The 18,711-nt window shown below is 38.0% G+C and overlaps 3 protein-coding genes across 4 annotated transcripts in view; 1 reads left to right on the plus strand and 2 right to left on the minus strand.

The window, feature by feature from the left end:
- LOC105275875 (transcription factor SOX-11) overlaps nucleotides 1–8,682 on the minus strand; it is an 86,387-nt gene extending 77,705 nt beyond the window's left edge. Inside the window, exons 1-3 of one of the 2 annotated variants that reach the window (XM_011333048.2) lie at nucleotides 8,262–8,682; nucleotides 7,094–7,245; nucleotides 4,746–4,829 (exon numbers count right to left, since the gene is read on the minus strand). The gene's annotated coding sequence lies outside the window, so the exon portion shown is untranslated. Of the gene's footprint in view, nucleotides 1–4,745; nucleotides 6,551–7,093; nucleotides 7,246–8,261 lie in introns of those variants that run through there. The other variant, XM_026973881.1, reaches the window with a different exon arrangement.
- Nucleotides 129–13,500, plus strand: LOC105275877 (EH domain-containing protein 3). The gene is made up of 14 exons (XM_026973817.1): nucleotides 129–919; nucleotides 1,609–1,835; nucleotides 2,338–2,433; nucleotides 2,620–2,859; nucleotides 3,161–3,467; nucleotides 3,586–3,791; nucleotides 4,116–4,256; nucleotides 8,663–8,683; nucleotides 9,223–9,717; nucleotides 9,819–10,132; nucleotides 10,222–10,330; nucleotides 10,424–10,742; nucleotides 10,928–11,098; nucleotides 11,196–13,500. The coding sequence occupies exons 2-14, from the start codon at nucleotides 1,668–1,670 to the stop codon at nucleotides 11,399–11,401; spliced, it is 2,793 nt and encodes a 930-aa protein (XP_026829618.1). The 5' UTR covers nucleotides 129–919; nucleotides 1,609–1,667; the 3' UTR covers nucleotides 11,402–13,500.
- Nucleotides 13,501–13,711: 211 nt separating this feature from the next.
- On the minus strand, nucleotides 13,712–18,342 carry LOC105275872 (dnaJ homolog subfamily C member 10). The gene is made up of 12 exons (XM_026973880.1): nucleotides 17,884–18,342; nucleotides 17,453–17,606; nucleotides 17,156–17,369; nucleotides 16,800–17,011; nucleotides 16,435–16,659; nucleotides 16,140–16,352; nucleotides 15,948–16,059; nucleotides 15,642–15,860; nucleotides 15,293–15,568; nucleotides 14,932–15,208; nucleotides 14,665–14,860; nucleotides 13,712–14,583 (listed from the first exon to the last, which is right to left on the minus strand). Coding segments are annotated over exons 1-12 (2,310 nt in total). The 5' UTR covers nucleotides 17,886–18,342; the 3' UTR covers nucleotides 13,712–14,373.
- Between the last annotated feature and the right edge of the window lie 369 nt (nucleotides 18,343–18,711).

Here is an 18,711-nt window from a genome sequence, read left to right on the forward strand (position 1 = left end):
TGTTAAATCTAAAACGTTATTATAGCATATTTAATATGTAAAAATGTTATCTTTAGGATTTATTTTTTATCTTATTTATTTTTTGTTTAAGAACGAAAATCGTAAAAAAAATCCTATATGAAATATAGAAAATCAGTCACGTTTAATACGATATTAATATAAAACGATGAACGACGCATATAGAAGTAAATAGCAAAGTCAAAAGAAAATATTCTTGAACAATTAGAATATCCCATTTAAAAAAATTGTACATGTAAAATTTTGACATATAATTTACATTTTTAAAGTAAGACACTCTTTACTTTCGTGCGCAGTTCCCGAAAACGTTGCTGCGCACGTTGCATCTGTCATTCGTGTATCGCCATAAGCTGTCAACGATATCGAATTCCGCAACGGGCCATTAACGACATTAACGATATCACTTGATCAAACTTGACCAAAACCAGAAACGCGCTGCGCATCGAGGATCACTTTGCATAGTCGGCGAGAGAAAACTGATTCAGCTGCGTATACTTGATCTTAGATAGTCGTTTTGGAACGTGTTGGAGAACCAGCAGTGTGTTCGTTCGCGCATCGCGGTATTTACGTAAGCAAGACACGGATCGGCCATGCCAGTCAATTCTTCGACGTGCTGAAGACGTGACAAGGAAAAAGTGCTGACTCGCGCGATTAGGATTTCCCTAATCGAGGCGTGATAACACGTCATTAACGAAGCCACGCGAATCTGATTCACCAGCGTACGGATTTTTCGAAACGCGAATCGTGTTATCGATTTTACGTGCACGCACATCACGCATCTCACGTCTCCCCCCGCTACGCAGCGTTCACGAGGAACACGACGACGGTACCGTTTGCTCGACAGTGCTGTATCGTGCTCGACGGACTCACGGATGCGGTCGGTTGACGCTCCACATTGCAAGTAAGTAAGAGATCAACTCGGCTCTAAGAGAATCTCCATTATCCGCCACGTCACTGATAATTACAACGTGCGTGCGTGTGTATGTGAGTCTCTTATCTGCGTGAAACAAGTATGTGTTCGATCTTTCGTAAATACGGTACCATGGTAGAAACCGTTTACCATGGTAGATAAATTGTACAATTTAATTAATTGTAAAATAAGATACAAAGTTAGACATGTATGAGAGAGAGATTTAAAATTAAAATTAATTTAATATTTCTTCTTTAATTTAAACGTTAACGTTAGAAAGAAATTCTTAATAGCATTTGTTGCGAAAAATTGGAAAATAGTTTCCCACAGTAAAGTTTTCAAAAGAGATATTTTTATGAATTTCACAATCTTATTTGACGTAGAATCTATTAAAAAGGAATATACAAATCTTCAACCATTTATGAGTTATTTTTATTATTTTATCTTTTATGTTTTTTGTGTTTTTTTTTCTTGTTATTGTTATGTCAAGCAATTTATTCTGGTTTGTTAGATAAAAGCTTATACGAAAGATAATTGATTCCGGAGGACAGAGTTCAACCGATATTTAATCAGATAGAGTAGAGTTTTAAACTTATTTTACACGAAGGACAACATGATCCTTAAACGATCAGGTTGTCCGACTCATTAACACCGTTAACGAGCTCTCGTTTACGATCTAGTCGCCGATCGAAGAAGTTATAGGATACATCGCAACAGAGGACGCGCATAATTGGGGCAAATGGATCGGACGAGAAGACGAACCTCGATGGGTAATTGTCGTTACAGAAAGCTTGGCGTTTGCGTGAGTGTGGTTGTACTCGGAACCTTCATCGGTTGCACGCTGTTAGCCTACACGGCATTGGCGTCTCCGATTACTAAGCATGACACGTTACGGCAAGTGGTTTTTGTAAGTACCCGTTTATAACAATTGCACGTTTGGGGCGCTAATTTAGCGTTTTAACATTAAATTTAACTCAATAAAGCCCACGATTCTATTATATGGTTTCTTGTACAGTCCAATTTTAAGTAAAGTTTTATTTCTTACTTTGATATGAACAATATAAGTTTATTTTTATCATCGCAGACTTTAATTAGTTTGCAAATTAGATTTTGAACGTTTCAGAGAAGAGTCGACATAATTTATTATCTATTTCATTTTATTTTTCATAAAAATTGTAAAATAGAATATTAGCCGTCAACGGGTTCATAAAATTTGAACTTCTTTCGATTTCGATACGAGATATTTAATTAAATTAAACTTAAATTATAAAAAAATTGAGATTTGATATTTCAACGATATTTCATTAAAAATTCCAAGTTAATAAAGCTTTTGTAATTGAAAGTGGATGCACGGTATTATAATCCTTAATATGCTTTCTCGCACAGTAATCATCATTGTTCTTTGTCAGCTGTTTCGTCACGGAGACCGAACTCCTACGGAGACGTATCCTAAGGATCCCTACATAAATTATTCTTGGCCCGATGGTTGGGGCGCCTTGACCAAGGTTCGAGCGAAATACGTGGATGCACCGTTAAATGCTTTGTACATAATACGGTGATTTATATCTGGACTTACCATAAATTAAATAGCACATCTCTGCACGCAATATATATATAACGGTTATAAGGCAACAATAGCAAGCGCAGACAATAGCGCATCGTGCATTATCAATCTTGAAATTTACTTTCAGAAAGGTATGCTTCAACTGTACAATGTGGGTCAATGGATCCGCCAAGAATATGGCACTACAATCGGTAGTAAATTCAAAAGTGCGAACACACTGGTGCGTAGCAGCTATGCAGATCGGTGCATTATGTCAGCACAGACATTACTCGCCGGATTATTTCCACCAAATACCGAAGATATGTTCGTGGCTGGATTAGCATGGACCCCCGTTCCGGTGCATTCGATACCACGAAACTTGGACAAGGTACAAATCCTATCAAATTTACGCATAAAGTCTACAGTTTAAGATTTCTTACTTAGACATCAATTTAAATTCTATTTTTCTTTCTTTTTCTTAGAAAATTCTTTTAGCATCGTTTTCAGTAAAAAGAAAAAGACTCTTAAGTGGTAGCTTTGAAACGAAAACCTTTTGATTCAAACAGTTTCTCAATAAAGAAATTTAATTAAATTAAATGTTAAACAAATTGGAGTAAAAAGATCTTAAAAAGAAGATCTTAAGCCCACCCATGGAAGAGCTTATATATGAGATAGTGATATTGTTGCAGTTGATAACGGTAAAAGCACCATGCCCGAGGCTAGCGGAAGCATTGAAAGAGGCGTACGCGAACGAAGCTAGAAGGTCGGACGTAAAAATGGCCGATTATTACAAAGAATTGACCAAACACACCGGACAAAATATGAGCACAATCACCGACGTCGAGTTTCTTTATAACACTCTCGAAATTGAGGAGCAACATGGTCTACAGCTTCCGCCATGGACGCGCAATTTCTACAATAACGAGATGCGCAAAATAGCTGCTCGTAGCTTGGCAATCTTCACCGACAGCACTATTCAGAAACGTCTTTTGGGAGGTACGAATCTTTTTATGTATATCTTTCTCTCTCTTTATACCTTTTATGAAATTGCGCGGCGCAGAATTATGCATACCGTTACAAAACATGATAAAAATATAATATCTCGACATTTCAGGTCCGTTACTGAAGGAGATTTTGCTCTGCATGGAAGACGTTGCAACTAACTCCAATCCGAAACGATCTTATTTTTATTCCGCTCACGATATAACTATCGTCAACGTGCTGAGGACGATGGGATTTACAAACGAACTCTTGAAACCTGATTACGGAGCGACGCTCATATTCGAGCTGTATACCGCCGATAACGGAGAAGAAGTGAAGGTATTGATATCGTTATATAAGTTTATAACTTGGTAACGAATAATTTTTATAATTAAAAGTTATGTTTCAACTGTAATTAAAGTCTCAAAATTATTTACGAAAATTCGGATAACTATTATGCATAATTGTGAGAAATTGTACGTAATTAATGTAATTAATTGGTGTAATTCGAGATTATGCATCATCGCAGAGACTACATAATTACTCATTGAGATTTCTGAATTAGTCGATACATTTGCATCGCAGTAATACCGTTGCACATGCATCTATTATCCGAATATTAGCAATGCTCTACTCTACATGCGTTTCTCTCTGTTGCCATAGGCGCTATATCTGAACAATACGGAAATAAGTAGTGCGCATCCTTTGGAAATTCCGAATTGCAGGAGTCCTTGTCTATTGCAAAATCTCAAGCAAGCATGGCACGACGTGATTCCGGAGGATTGGGATGCCGAATGTAAAATGTAAAAATTTACTGAGTTCTATGATCGTTTTGCGTATATCGCTTCATAGATGTTAATTTTTATGCTTTTATGCGAGAATCATTGCTACATGTGCATACAAACAAAATATATTCCACTATATCTATTTATATGTGAAGGATATGTATCACACATATGTAATTGAGAAATGTTCATAGTCGATCAACGTAAGCATATAAGAACAACTACTGAAATATAATAAAATGACAAATTTGCAAATATTAATTTTATAATTATCGATAAATAACGGTATAATAACAAATTATAAAATTATACATTTTTTATCGAATGTTAATAGTACATAGAAATACAGAGATTATTTAAATGACAAAAAGAGAAACTGTATTAATGAGAAAAATAATTTAAGAGCGTAATTATTCACAGAAGTTTACAATAACGTGAAAGAGTTCGTTGTACTTACAAAACGTTGATCAACTAATAAAATAGCATGTTTGAATAGATATGTACTTACTTTACTCGACAACTTTCATCCTTTATCTGTAGAGGGATGCCTACCGATGAAGGTTCCACTGCATAAAATATTTTCAGGTACATTCTGCAAAAGTAAGAAGTAAGATATAAGAGAGAGATAGAGAGAGTAAGATATGTAGATAAGTTTAATTCTCAATTAAAATTACTTAATGTTTAATATATGCGAAATATTTGTAATTGTTGATACAAATATTTGGTACCAAAAATTTGGCGTATAAAGCCCTTCTAATTATCTTATTGCACATATCATGAAAATGATTATTAATGATATATTATAGAATGTGGATCGTTGGTATCTTATATAACTTCTGATAATGATAAGGATGATTTCATTCACATATTGACATTAATATAAGATATGAACTTTTATATGTGAATAGCAATCACACATGTATTCTACAAGAATCTTAAAAATCTGGAATTTACATTTCTTCGAAGAAATAAATCATTATAGTGTTTACGTGCTGCTTTTTAATGAAAGCTGATATAGAATAATTTTTCAATTATTTTTCTCTATTTTCATTTTCGATAAAAATAATTTAGTCATAGTATTTTCATACAGTCGCGTCAATTTATTACGTGTTTTCTAAGTTCCATTAATTTTGAAATAACTCAGTGCTTTGCAACAAATTTTACGTTAATGTCCACGTATCATTCCATTCTTTAGAGAGACTGTAAATGTTCAGGTCAAGCGCCATAACATGCCGCTGCAGTTACAACTCGGTATCCTAGCAAACCAGTTGTAATTCAAGCGAAGCTTGTTAAGATGAATAAATGGACACGAAATCGTTTAACCGGGATGTGCCCGGTTTGCTTATGCAATGACTGACACTGGACGTTTCGCATATCATTGCGTAATACCGCGCGTACGATTATTGCGTGAACCATTGTTCATCGAAGATCGAATAGTGCGTAATTAGTAATTAAATTAACCGCGCTCAGTGCAGCGACAGACGATACGTCACTGATCAATGCGTTTCACTTTTCGATCAATTAAATCGCGAAACGTTCGCTCATGAAGCATCCATTCAGTACGATACTTTAGCCTGAGAAATAAGGTGAATAAGTCTTCTTTAAAAAAATTATAACTGTAATTACACCTCGTGCATTTCCGGTCACGAGTTATTACCCAATTAATTTTATCGGCGCTTCCGCGACGTACGATTTTTCAATTAAACCGAATCAAGAGACAACTGCCCTATGTATCTTGGACATTGTACATTCAGCTGGAACGATAAAATCGAGAGAGTGCTTGTGAATTTATCGTTGCCGGTGACTCATTACTCGGGGATTAAAATGCTGCGTTTGTAGCCACGTGGCGAACATGCCGCCTTCGCTTAAAATCCAATATTCGCGATTCGATCGGGCGCGCTCTGTGTAAAGGAAGGTCGTAGCTATCGATTGTCTCTTGGCATGGCCACGCGCCGTTAACATCACGCCTCCGTGCCGTTATGTCACTGCCATTCACTGCTATTACAGCCTTACATAACTTAGGTACTATTCATGCATACGTACGAGGAGTCCCAGTGATCTGAAACACCCTGTATCTCCTGAGCCTACGGATTATTGACGAATTTCGATATATCTAGATTTTCCAAACTACTCACTAAATAATTCATAAGAAAATATTGCAACAGGAAATTATAATCAAATATTATTATATAAAATTTAGATTTTCTGTCCACGTAATTTTCCAAACTACTCACTAAATAATTCATAAGAAAATATTGCAACAAAAGATTATAATCAAATATTATTATATGATATTATTATTATATAAATATTATATAAAATATTATTATATAAATATAATATTAAATATGATTGTACGGATGGACTATTCATTAATTCGTGCCTCTGCCTCGATAATTTATCACACAATTATTACATTCGTCATCGTGAACCTAATATTCATTACATCTAAAATTCGAGATGGCTGCGGGAAAGAAATTAGCTATTACGGCAAATGAGAACTTCATTTATTAATGAAGGAAAAGGAAAAAGAGAAATATGGAAAGAAATAGAAGTAACAAGAAAAGGAGAGGTTTCATTTATTCGAGGTTACAAGAGACAATAAGGCAACGTGTATATTTATATCTATGTATATGTACACGTTTTAGAGAGATGCAAAATTTGCAATTAATAAATGGATGCAAGTATAGCGTTACGTGGGAAAAAAGAATACGTAAACCAAATTAAAACAGAAATAAAATGCAAAGTAGGACAGGTTTATCTCCTTCACCGCCTCTGCCATTTTATAACCGTCTCGATCTCATCTCATCTTCTTAATTCCATCTCTTTATAGCAAAATAATGAAATGCATCGTACCTTTATAGATTTTCGTATACGTCGCCATCCTTTGCGTTGCAAATTTGCGACGAAAACGATAGCAGGTATCGACGAGCGAGTTAAATACGCGTTTTCCAGCGCGAATTCCACGGAGCGTCGACATCGCGCGATTCGCACCGTTTCGTGACCAACTGAAATTCAAAAAGTAATCGATTGGCAACTTCACGTCAAACTCCACAGTGCCTGACTTCAGGCGTAATAAGAGACGCCGGTAAATTTCGCATTACACTTCTCTTGCAAAGATTTTAATTTTCCTTCATGGCGTGAATATTGCGATAACAAAAATATGAAAGTAAAAAGTTCACCAAGAATGAAAAAGTCTCGTACAATCGGTACTCTCTTATCAGACTTTTATGAACGTGCGAGGTGCCCGATAGCGAAAATAAAATAAGACAAAATAAATAGATGATAGCAGAAATTGCGAATGCACGATAGCGTCGAGTTTTTATAAGAATTACGATTTCTCTCCACGCGCACCTATTCCTATTTGTTATCTTGTACTTTGCACCTGAAGAAGCGTCCTCCGATTGAGTACGTCCTGTCTCTAACCGCGAACTACTAATCTCTAAGCATCGGTCTGAAGTTGTGCACACAATTCACGGTATTTGACGGCGCCGATCAGTAAAGTGATAAAGTACAAGATAACCTCTCTTAATTTGCACAAGTATTATTTTACAAAGTATAAAACAAAGTTTGTATAATATTTCAACTAAATATCCAGTTTTCCTTAATTTTATTTAAAGCTTTCAGTCCCAATTGTAAAACTTACTTCTTATTCTTTTTGCGAAATCAAAATTAAATTTAAATTGTATGAACGGATCCTGTGTAGTGAAGTTAGTCGCGATTCATTTAAAAATCTTCCGTCTCTTCACACGCAGTCTCTCGAAAGAGGGAAAGAAAACTGAGGATGGTTTATTCATAGGGATAACCTTATTATAATCAATTAATGTTATATTTATGGAAACAGCTCGTGTGTCATGCATATCCGGCTGGTCTCCCTCTACCCCGTCACGCCCCGTTCACGTTCGCGCCTTGGTAATTGTCAGTTGTCAGTCATACTGCTAGTCCGTGTTGTCTGTCGCGACGGGAAGGTTCGCGTCGCGTGCACACGTATACAGTTTTGCCTACCGAGAACCAAAGAACGTACATCGCCCTGATTTATCGAGTACCAGTCCGCCTCGCGCGATCGTTCGTCCACTCGATCTCGTTCGCTCGGCCCGCTTCGCTCCCGTTTGAACGGGTTCGGAGTTGCCCGCGCGGCGCAACGCGCAACGCGTCCCCCCCGATTTGCGTCACCGCCGCCGAGCGATCGAGGATCGCGGCAGCGGATCGAGCAGTCGCTCCGCCACTACCACGTCCGCGCCCGGAAGTCCGCGTTGTTCGCGATCTTCGCGGCCCACACGTCACGCCGGCGGCGGACCGTCCAGTCGTCGTCGACGACGTCGTCGTCGCCATCGTCTCCATCGTCTTCGCCGTCCTCGCCTTCCACCGCTCTTCGCAGTCCAGCCTGTCGCGCTCTGTCGAGCGTGCTCGTTCGTTCAACCTTGACTGACGGACATCCGAGCAAAGGTTGGTGGCACGACGACCCGCACGCTGTCCGTCCGTCCCCCGTCCCCATGCGCTCGTTTTCACACTCCTTGCGTTTTCGCGCTTCGCTCCGAGTGCACACTCAGTCGAGTGGCTCGTCTCGAGTTTCGCGAGCTCGAGTCTTCCGGAAGGTGCAGTTAGGTGAGGAAGGCGGAACCGCAAAGGGAGATACCGGGAAGGAGGGTGATAACGAGAGCTCGCCGCGCGAGAACGTGATCGAATCGAATCTACCTCGGGTCGGATACGATTTTTCCTAATCGTGTCTTTCGGCCGCCTTTGAAGACTCTCGAAAGTGCAACTCGGGGCGAAGCGAGCACGTCGAATTGGCGTGACTGTCTTAACCTCTCTCTCTCTTTCTCTGAATCGTATTTAGGTATTTTTTCGAACAGCTAACTTCAGATTGTGATCTTGTTCGATTCGAGGCGCGTTGCCGCTCGATTAGAGTGCGAGCTGCGAATTGTTATAATATCGATTACAGATGGATAACGATGGGTAAAAATGAGCGATTCGATTTGTTGCAGGCCGTCAACATGTTCAACTGGATGAGCCGGCAGGAAAACAACAAACAGGACCTCTTCGAAAATGTCACCGAAGGTCTCAAGAGGATATACAAGGCGAAGTTGTTGCCACTGGAGCAACATTACCAATTCCATGACTTTCATTCACCACAGCTAGACGACCCGGATTTTGATGCAAAACCGATGATTCTCTTAGTCGGACAGTACTCCACTGGCAAGACCACGTTTATCAAGTACCTATTGGAGAGGGACTTTCCAGGCATCAGGATCGGGCCGGAACCTACCACGGATCGATTCATAGCAGTTATGTACGACGAGAAGGAGGGCGTTATTCCTGGAAATGCCTTGGTCGTTGATCCAGTCAAGCAGTTCAGGCCACTCTCGAAATTCGGCAATGCATTTTTAAACAGATTGCAATGCTCAACGGTAGCTTCGCCCGTCTTGAAAGGCATATCTATAGTGGACACACCTGGTATATTGTCTGGTGAGAAACAACGAGTGAGTGTTGCCTTCTTTCTAAACTCTTGCCTTTTCTAATTTGATAAATATAATTGTTGGTGGACTTTAAACATGTGGACATAAAATGTTTCCTTTTGCAGGTTGACCGAGGATACGACTTTACTGGCGTCCTAGAATGGTTCGCTGAACGCGTAGATAGGATTATACTGTTGTTTGACGCTCATAAGCTCGACATATCGGACGAGTTTCGCAGATCTATCGAGGCCTTACGCGGACACGACGATAAGATCAGAATCGTTCTTAACAAGGCTGACATGATAGATCACCAACAGCTTATGAGAGTGTATGGCGCGTTAATGTGGTCCTTAGGAAAGGTGTTGCAGACCCCAGAAGTGGCCAGGGTTTACATTGGCTCGTTCTGGGATCAGCCGCTCAGATACGACGTCAATAGAAGGTAAAATGTGATTTCGTGTTATTTATTTAGTCTCTTTAATTTATTTCTCTAACTTTCTGTTATATTTATGAGTTGCGTAAACCTTTTAGATTATTTGAGGACGAGGAGCAAGATTTGTTTAAAGACATGCAATCGCTGCCGCGAAATGCCGCGTTAAGAAAGCTTAATGACTTAATTAAACGAGCACGCTTGGCTAAGGTACGTCAAGCAAAGAATTTGAATTTTAACAACTCAAGTGCTCTTAGATTGAACGTGTGGACAGGATTGAGAAAAATCTAACAATTCTCGCAGGTGCACGCGTACATAATAAGCTCACTGAAGAAAGAGATGCCGAGTGTGTTTGGCAAGGACAACAGGAAGAAGGAACTGATAAAGAACTTGGGTCAGACCTACGATCAAATTCAAAGAGAGCAACAGATCTCGCCTGGCGACTTCCCGGATTTAAAGAAGATGCAGGAGTGCCTGGCGCATCACGATTTTAATAAATTCAATCCCCTGAAGCCGAAGTTACTGGAAGTGGTAGACAAGATGCTCGCTGAGGACATCGCGAAGCTAATGGCAATGATACCGCATGATGAAATCACTACTGTTTCAGAACCGCTCATTAAAGGTACGTTACCGCGCTTGCATTTGCATTCCTTAATCTTTCGTCAAAAATATTTTAACATTGGAGAAGAATATGTAAAGTCTCCGATGAAAAATAGTAATAAAATTATTTACTATAAAACAAATGAATCTAGTTTATGAAGAAGCTAATGTAAAATACAAGTTTTTCTTTTACTTATTTAATCTTAGGAGGTGCCTTCGAAGGTGTAGAAGACCAAGTTAGTCCCTTTGGGTACAAGAGGGGCGAAGGAATTGACGCAGGTGCAGGCGAACCAGAATGGATTGTCAACAAGGAGAGATATAAATACGACAGCATCTTCGACTCACTTGGGCCGCAAGACGGAAAAATTACGGGAGCGGGTAAGCCGGACAAATTTTCATTTATACACACGCTTCATTCTTCTCTCGGGATAAAATACATTTTCATTGAAATAAAATAATTTCATGCAAATTGCAGCGGCGAAATCTGAAATGGTCAAGTCCAAACTACCCAACAGCGTACTTGGGAAAATCTGGAATCTTTCGGACGTTAATAAGGACGGACTGTTGGACTCGGATGAATTTGCCTTAGCGATGCACTTGATTAACGTGAAGCTCGAGGGCTACGATCTCCCGACAGTGTTGCCGGACCACTTAATACCGCCATCCAAACGCGATACCTAATACACGATGTTCGTATCGTAATTCACTCGTTATTGCAATTGAAACGGCTGCACACTTGGATCTACCAAGGCCGCGGTAACACTAGGACCATTTATTAATTGCGCGTGATTAATGCCAGTGATTCGCAGATTCGAGGAACACAAAATTATACTTTTACGACCAGCTGTCATATGTATCATATTATGTGTATACTGTATTATTTTTATATCACGAGGCCGGGGGACAATATATATATATATAGTTTGCAATTTTAAGAGAACTACTGCGTAAGATTGACCAGCGGGGACAGGTCGACACCTTTCAGAAAGATATTTTTCGGAAACGTACGAGGATCATGACTTATACACATAGTATGTAACAGTTATTGGCACATTAGCATGTGGAAGAAACCTAGAACGGATTTGATTTTGTTTAGTTGTTATTCGATCGAAACTTTGGCCTTACATAATTGTATTTATGCTTTACACCTTCGTAATTGTACGTTTGAATTACGAAATCAGTCGCTAATCAATGAATGAGAGACCGCGTTGGGATATTACAGCGTAAACAGCTTTCTCTTAAAAAGTATACTGGATTCCTCAGAGATTTAGTCCAATTGTAGGCTCGTGTGCTCAGAATAGTGTAAGTTCACATAAATTTGAAACGTCTGAAACTGCGCTTGACACGACCGAGTGATTTACACGAATTAGCACGACACTTATTATTTCCAGTTTGGACTTGAGATAGATTACATTTTCAAAGGTAGGTCAAATCTTTTTGGAATTCTTTGTACGCGAACAATAAAAAAGAGAGAACGAACAGTGAAAATATATACGAAGACAAAAGACTGGGACAAAAATGTAGATTTTGCATATTCTAAAAAAGGCGGAGTAGATTTGAGCTGTAACAAGTTATTAATTTTCGTTAACAGTTGAGAGAACTTATATCAGTTTACTTAATAGCAATGCATATTTTATTTTTATGAAATTTATCGATACAATCTAACGCGATCATGTAAATCTGTTCAAAGTGAAGACAGAAGCACAATTATATTTCATGTCATCTGTGTCAGTAAAAAGCGATGTGAAAAGATATTAAACTTGGATTTTGGTATCTAGAACTAGCGAAATTCTTTTAAAAAAATTACTCTAAATAATTAACTCTGAAGTAATTTACGTTATGGCCAATATACTTGTTGCATGTTCATTGTATTGTGCAATTCAGGTTTGTAACTAGTGGGTTTGTTTTCTTCTGCGACACCGACCAAAGATATGACGTTAGAGATTAAAAGTTGATATTACACATGCGACATGAAATTTCGAACAAAACTTGTATGTTGTCTTCGTTGATAAATTCTATTTGTACAAAATTTTTGATATTACGAAATTTCTTTTTTCTACTTTAGCAATTATGAGAAAAGCAGAAATTGATGTTAATACATGTATTTATTAATCTTTAATTATACACGCACTGTAAGACGGCTATAACACTAGTTTGTTGAATTTTCTCAGTTGTATTATTCCATTAGCACTGCCTTCGCATATCGCGAGTTTATGTGATATCAGAAAGTAGATTCATATAATAAGCTATTTATATTATTCGAAAGAATATTCATCTCTCAAATCCATATTGCATAATAGCGGAGTAAAAAAAAATAGTTAAAGCAACATTATTTTTAAAGGGAATAGCTGATGGTCTACTCGTGTCAAGAGGTTAACAAAAATTCGTACCTGCCGTGGAACGGGGAACGTTATCACATTTTTTTTATCACATTATTTTCAGTCGATGCACATTCCATCTTCCAGTAAATGAATTTATTTAATTCGGTATCAAGTGCTCTTTTTCACCTTACTCTGCATTTTTCAAGCGTCGGCAAAATAGAAATTATTTCGTGTTTAAAAAATATTAGTGCAATTATCGAGAAGACGGGAGACCGAGAGAACTTTACAAAGCACTCTCGCACGTTTAGATTATTTTTATTATACAATATTTCATTTATTTAAATACTTATCAAACTATAATAATTTTATATATCTACTTAAATGTGTAAAATGTAAAATACTTTATATATAAAATGTTTGGATATATATACTGCATTTAAATACATGAACACATACTACGAGTTTACAACGCTACATTTTTATAGCATGTATTTATCTCTGTATCTATTTATCTATGTAACAGTTACAAATCCGTGGAATATGTAAGACTCTATTAACTTAAATATTAATGCATTTACACAGAAAAGTTGCAAAAATGTATTTTTTAAATAATGTTTAATACTACTTTAAGGACATCAAAGATATTACAAAATAAAAAGAGGGGCTTTCCTTTTCTCAAAAATTTGCTTTATTTCATATTAATCAATGATCACATTTATGAGATTCACGTCTTAAAGTACAAACTGAAACAGGACCTTTGAGTGTTACAAAATATAATTTTATTGTAAAAATTTAATCAAAATGATACAAATTTAATCACTTTGAGAAAATTTTTATCATTTTGATGATTAAAAGATTTAATTACAGAAGTAATTGTAATTTCTCTTTAGAAATTCAATTAAAATTAAATACAATTACAATTAAATATTTAGTATTCGAATCTTTATTTGAATACTAAGTTTCAGTTTGCAAATTGACATTGTTTTAATTTATTGTGATTTGTCCATTAGAAATTATTAACAAGTTTCAACATGCATATAAATAAGAATATACTTTGCTTATTAACTCTACTATACCATACTATACATTTTTTTATAATAATGCATTTCTAAGAGAAATTGCAAGACGAACCTTGCAAATGCATAAACAGTACTTACAAATATAAAAGTATCACAATAGGGCTAAACCTCTATCTGGTTTCTCTTTCATCTCTCTTGGAAGAACGAAACGCGTCACAATAAGTGAGAAGCACCGGTTACGGCAGTGTACAGCGACACATCGATTACAGATAAGTACAAAAGCTTAATAATTTCGATTTAGGCACCTCGTCTATTACAGTTCGTCGTGTTCCAAGCGCGGATTAGTAATCTGTAAAACCTTATCCCTGATTGCCGCAGCCGTCGTCGCGTCAATCTTCACACCATCATTTTTCCTCGTCCGCTTGGGGTCGTATAGCACCAGTGTCGGAAACACTTTCACGTGTGCGCATTCGTTCACGTAGAAATTGCAGTTGATTCTTCCGAATTTTACTTTCTCCACTAACTGAAATCGAGATCGAATTCATAACAAATCGAACGAGTTGTGGAAGGCTGACAGTTTATAATAAAAAAAAACAGCATTTACGTGAGAGGCGATGGCAAGCTCAGGTTCCATCTTTTGGCAGGGCCAACAGTGCGGCAGGTAAAAGTCGACGATCCACGTGTGTTTGCTGTCCAGCACTCTCTGGTAATCGGAGGCAGTCAAATCGCGAATCCTCTTCGGCAGGAACGACGTAATCCACGTTAACATGGACCACGAATCTCGCTGTCCGTTGTACAAGCTTCAACGTAACAAATATAGTAAAAAAAAAGAAACAAAAAGGATTTTGTTACGATGTTCGGTATTACTCACGCGACTGTGCTGAGGCCTTCGCTGCCTAACGGATACATCCTGATGTTGGGGTAAGAATGCACACCTTGGAACGAGCACAAGGAAGCCTCGGCCTCGCAATCCACACTGGCCACGTTAACGAATGGCAGACTGCTCAATGCTTTCGCAACGGCTACCCATTCCGGCGCCAATCTTTGGCACGGACCGCACCATGATACGAAATAATCGACGATCCACATGACTTTGCTCTTCTTCCTCGCAAGCTTCCGACGAAAGCTCTCCGAAGTTAATTCTATAACTGTGCGCGCGGCGGACGATGAAGAAAGCTTTCGGTAAATGCAACCCTTATGCAATGATCTGTCAGATTATTTTATTTTACTACCTGACGGGTTTCTTTTCTCGTTAATGAATTGGATCACGTTCGCGGCTGTCTTCTGTATCGTGAATAGGTGCGTGCTGCTGCCGTTTACGAGCATCGCAGTCGGATAATACTGTATGCTGTGCTGACGACACAACGCAGTGTGGACGGTGCAATCGATGGTACCGAAACGGACGATCGACGCGTCGAATTCCAGCGACGCCCTACGCAGCTCCATCAGAAACTGTATGCAGGGTGGACACCAGGGTGTGTACCAATCCAGAAACCACACTTCGTCTCCTGCATCATTTTACTTGATTAATAATCTCGAGATTCTTTCTGTCGCGAAATGCAAAATTTTTTTTAAGTGTACCGTTGTGCCTATGTAATATCGATACCGCTTCTTCCAGAGTAAGAGCCTGAACGTTCGTAGTTTTCACGCTGAGCTGCGCGAATTTGATAATGTCGTTGTTGCTGCTCTTTCCGTGGTCCAACTCGAACGCTCCGCCCGGCTTGAGCATACCCCAGATCGGATAACGGTTCACGCCCAACGTGCTGCAAAGCTGACCGTTTCTGCCGCAATGAATCTTACCTGGAAGATAATATTCGTTACTACATAAAAATTTGTCACACTAGGTTCGTAGATTACAGGTCTTCGATTCATTAAAATTATAATTACCCAAATTAACGCCGCTGATAGACAATTTTCTCATTTGCAGATCTATAGCCGCGGAATCGCCGAGGTAAAAGCATATGAGCCAAGCAACATCGGCTTCGGTTCCCTTGATAATCTGCGAACCGTGCATCGAAGATTCCCGATCAGAATAAAATTTCGAGAATTGTACAAGCGAACATTTGACGCGCCACTCACCGTGAAATCATTGTCGGTCAGCTCTCGTGGGGCTGGCAGATGGTCCAAGAGTTTCTCTACTAGCGCGTTTACATCAGACAAGCCGTCGAAGAACACAGGCTCCCAGGAAGACGCGTTGTATATTGGCAAGTATACCGCGTGCGTATTGCGAGACACGTTGTCGTGGCAGTTGCCATCCGCGCACGTGAATACCTTTACGTCGATCAGTTTGTCCTGCGAGGAAAGAATCCTGTAACGTTCACTACAACTCGACCGCGTTTTATTAAGACTGACGCTTGTTTAATGCGATATTTACGAATGTAGCTGCTACTACAAGTCTGTCGTCAGGACTGAAACAGTTCTGGTGATCACCGCACGTGAAGATGAGCATAGGTCTCTCGACGATGTCCTTGCCACGTAAGAACCGCTTCCACTGGACATCGCTTATTTTCGGCACGTAGATGTCCAGTCTGTCCAACGCAAATCGCATAATAGCAACTTGCGTATTCTCTCCCGTGTAGCGTATTCCATGCTGCGAATTCTTTAAGGAAAATGAATAAATATTTTGTAATAAATGTGTCACTTAAATATGATTCATAGAGATATCTGAAATTATTCAGTAACTAAGGATTATATAATGTAAAGATTGATCTTTTTATTACGTTTTGCGCGTATGAATACCTTTTTATAATAAAGCTGCGTAGGATAGGCACGGACGCCGACCTGATGACAGAAGTGCCTATCGTATTCACAATTAAACGACGCGATTTTCACAACGCCATCGAGCAGCTTGGCAACTTCTTTCCAAGTCGGAGCCGAGTGGTGACAGTGACTGCATCTCGGAGAGTAGAAATTCACGAACCAACTTGAGTCAGAGTTGATAATATTCTCAACTGCAAAAATACATGTATATATATATATATATGTATAACATTGATACCTAGTTCGTTTATTCATTTGTGAATGATTATTGAATTAGTATCGAGTTTTGCTTGATTTTTGCTTGATGAGAGACGGAACAAAAATTATATATTTACAATCGTTTCTCTCCACAGCGATGACATATTTGTCGTCTTCATATATGTCGAAATTGTTCTGATAGTAGCTCCATGGATGATAAGTTGGTCTTTTATTGAAATTGTCCAGACCATCTTCTCCATAAAGATCATATTTCCTTCTCAGATCATTATCTTTCAATACCTCATAAGCCATTGTTAAACGGATGAACTTCTCATGAGCGCTTGGGTCATCCTGAAACATTAGATCGTTATTACAGATAGATGGCAGAGGAAAGCAGAGAATATAATATACTATTTAATATAAAATTTACATACGCTGTTTTTGTCGGGATGATGGACGACAGCTAGCTTTTTGAAAGCCCTTCGAATTTCATCTTGACCAGCTGATCTGCTTATACCAAGAATCTCGTAATAATCTTCTCCTTGTATCAAGGATATGATAACAAAGAGGGTAACAATAACTTTGTACCTATAATACATTTTGAATATCATTTTATATATATTTTCATATGAATTTGTATATTATTTTACACAAATTATAGATACTTAATTTGAAAGAATATTGGATACAAAACAGTAGAATTTTACACTTTTTAAAATTTAATAGCAAAGTAATGGCAAAACACAAGTGCTGGGTTTTCACAGAATTTTTGAAATCTTAGAAAATGTGAGAGTACTTAATTAGAAATAATACTTCCATATATTCGCACAAAAAATGAAAAAGTTCTATAGCATGCTATACTCACATCGTTATAAAAATTTGTTTAAAACTACGATCTATTATAAAATCGAAGCAGTCCGTATCATATTATACCACGTATTCATACACCCACGCCGTTACTCATGACGTTATCATTTTACCGTATTTGGCTCTCAAATCACAAATCTATTCTAACCTATTCCTTTCCCCGAAATTTCAATCTAATGGTATTATTACAGAAATAATTTATGCGAAAAACGCTTATACGTAACACAATTTTAATTTCTTGAGTTTTAATATCTTGAGCACGTGAAATTTTATACACATTAAGCTAAACTTGAGTCTAAACCATTCAAAGCTCAACGTCCGAATGTCCTGATACACAAACAAACTTGTTTTCATGCTGTAAACTTGTTTCGTCCTAAATCAGTATTGATACGTAAAGGGATAGAAATTTATATCACATAATAACGATCTTAATAATTTCGACGAAAATGTTCTGAAGAGAAACGGTATTTGTTATATTCCTCTTTTTTTTCTTAGGTCATATAAATTATAATTTACACGTTTCCTACATTTCTAGAGATCCCCAACAGACATTTGAATATTTTATTCCTCATAAATTTATAGTACTTGTCACATTATATAAATTAATAATACGACATGATATTTCTCCTCAGAAATGTGTACAGTTAGAATTTATTTATATTAAGATGGGATTACGGTTTATAGAAAGAAGTATTTGAACATACCATGATTTGGCGGGCAAAAATCGAATACCAGCGGCCGCCATATTGGCGAAACGGACGGGGCAACGACTCGCGTAGTGCTGGGACACTCACTTGACTCGTGCAGTTTGACTTTCGTACGACTC

Source organism: Ooceraea biroi, chromosome 11 (genome assembly GCF_003672135.1).
Source record: "Ooceraea biroi isolate clonal line C1 chromosome 11, Obir_v5.4, whole genome shotgun sequence".
Taxonomy (NCBI): domain Eukaryota; kingdom Metazoa; phylum Arthropoda; class Insecta; order Hymenoptera; family Formicidae; genus Ooceraea; species Ooceraea biroi.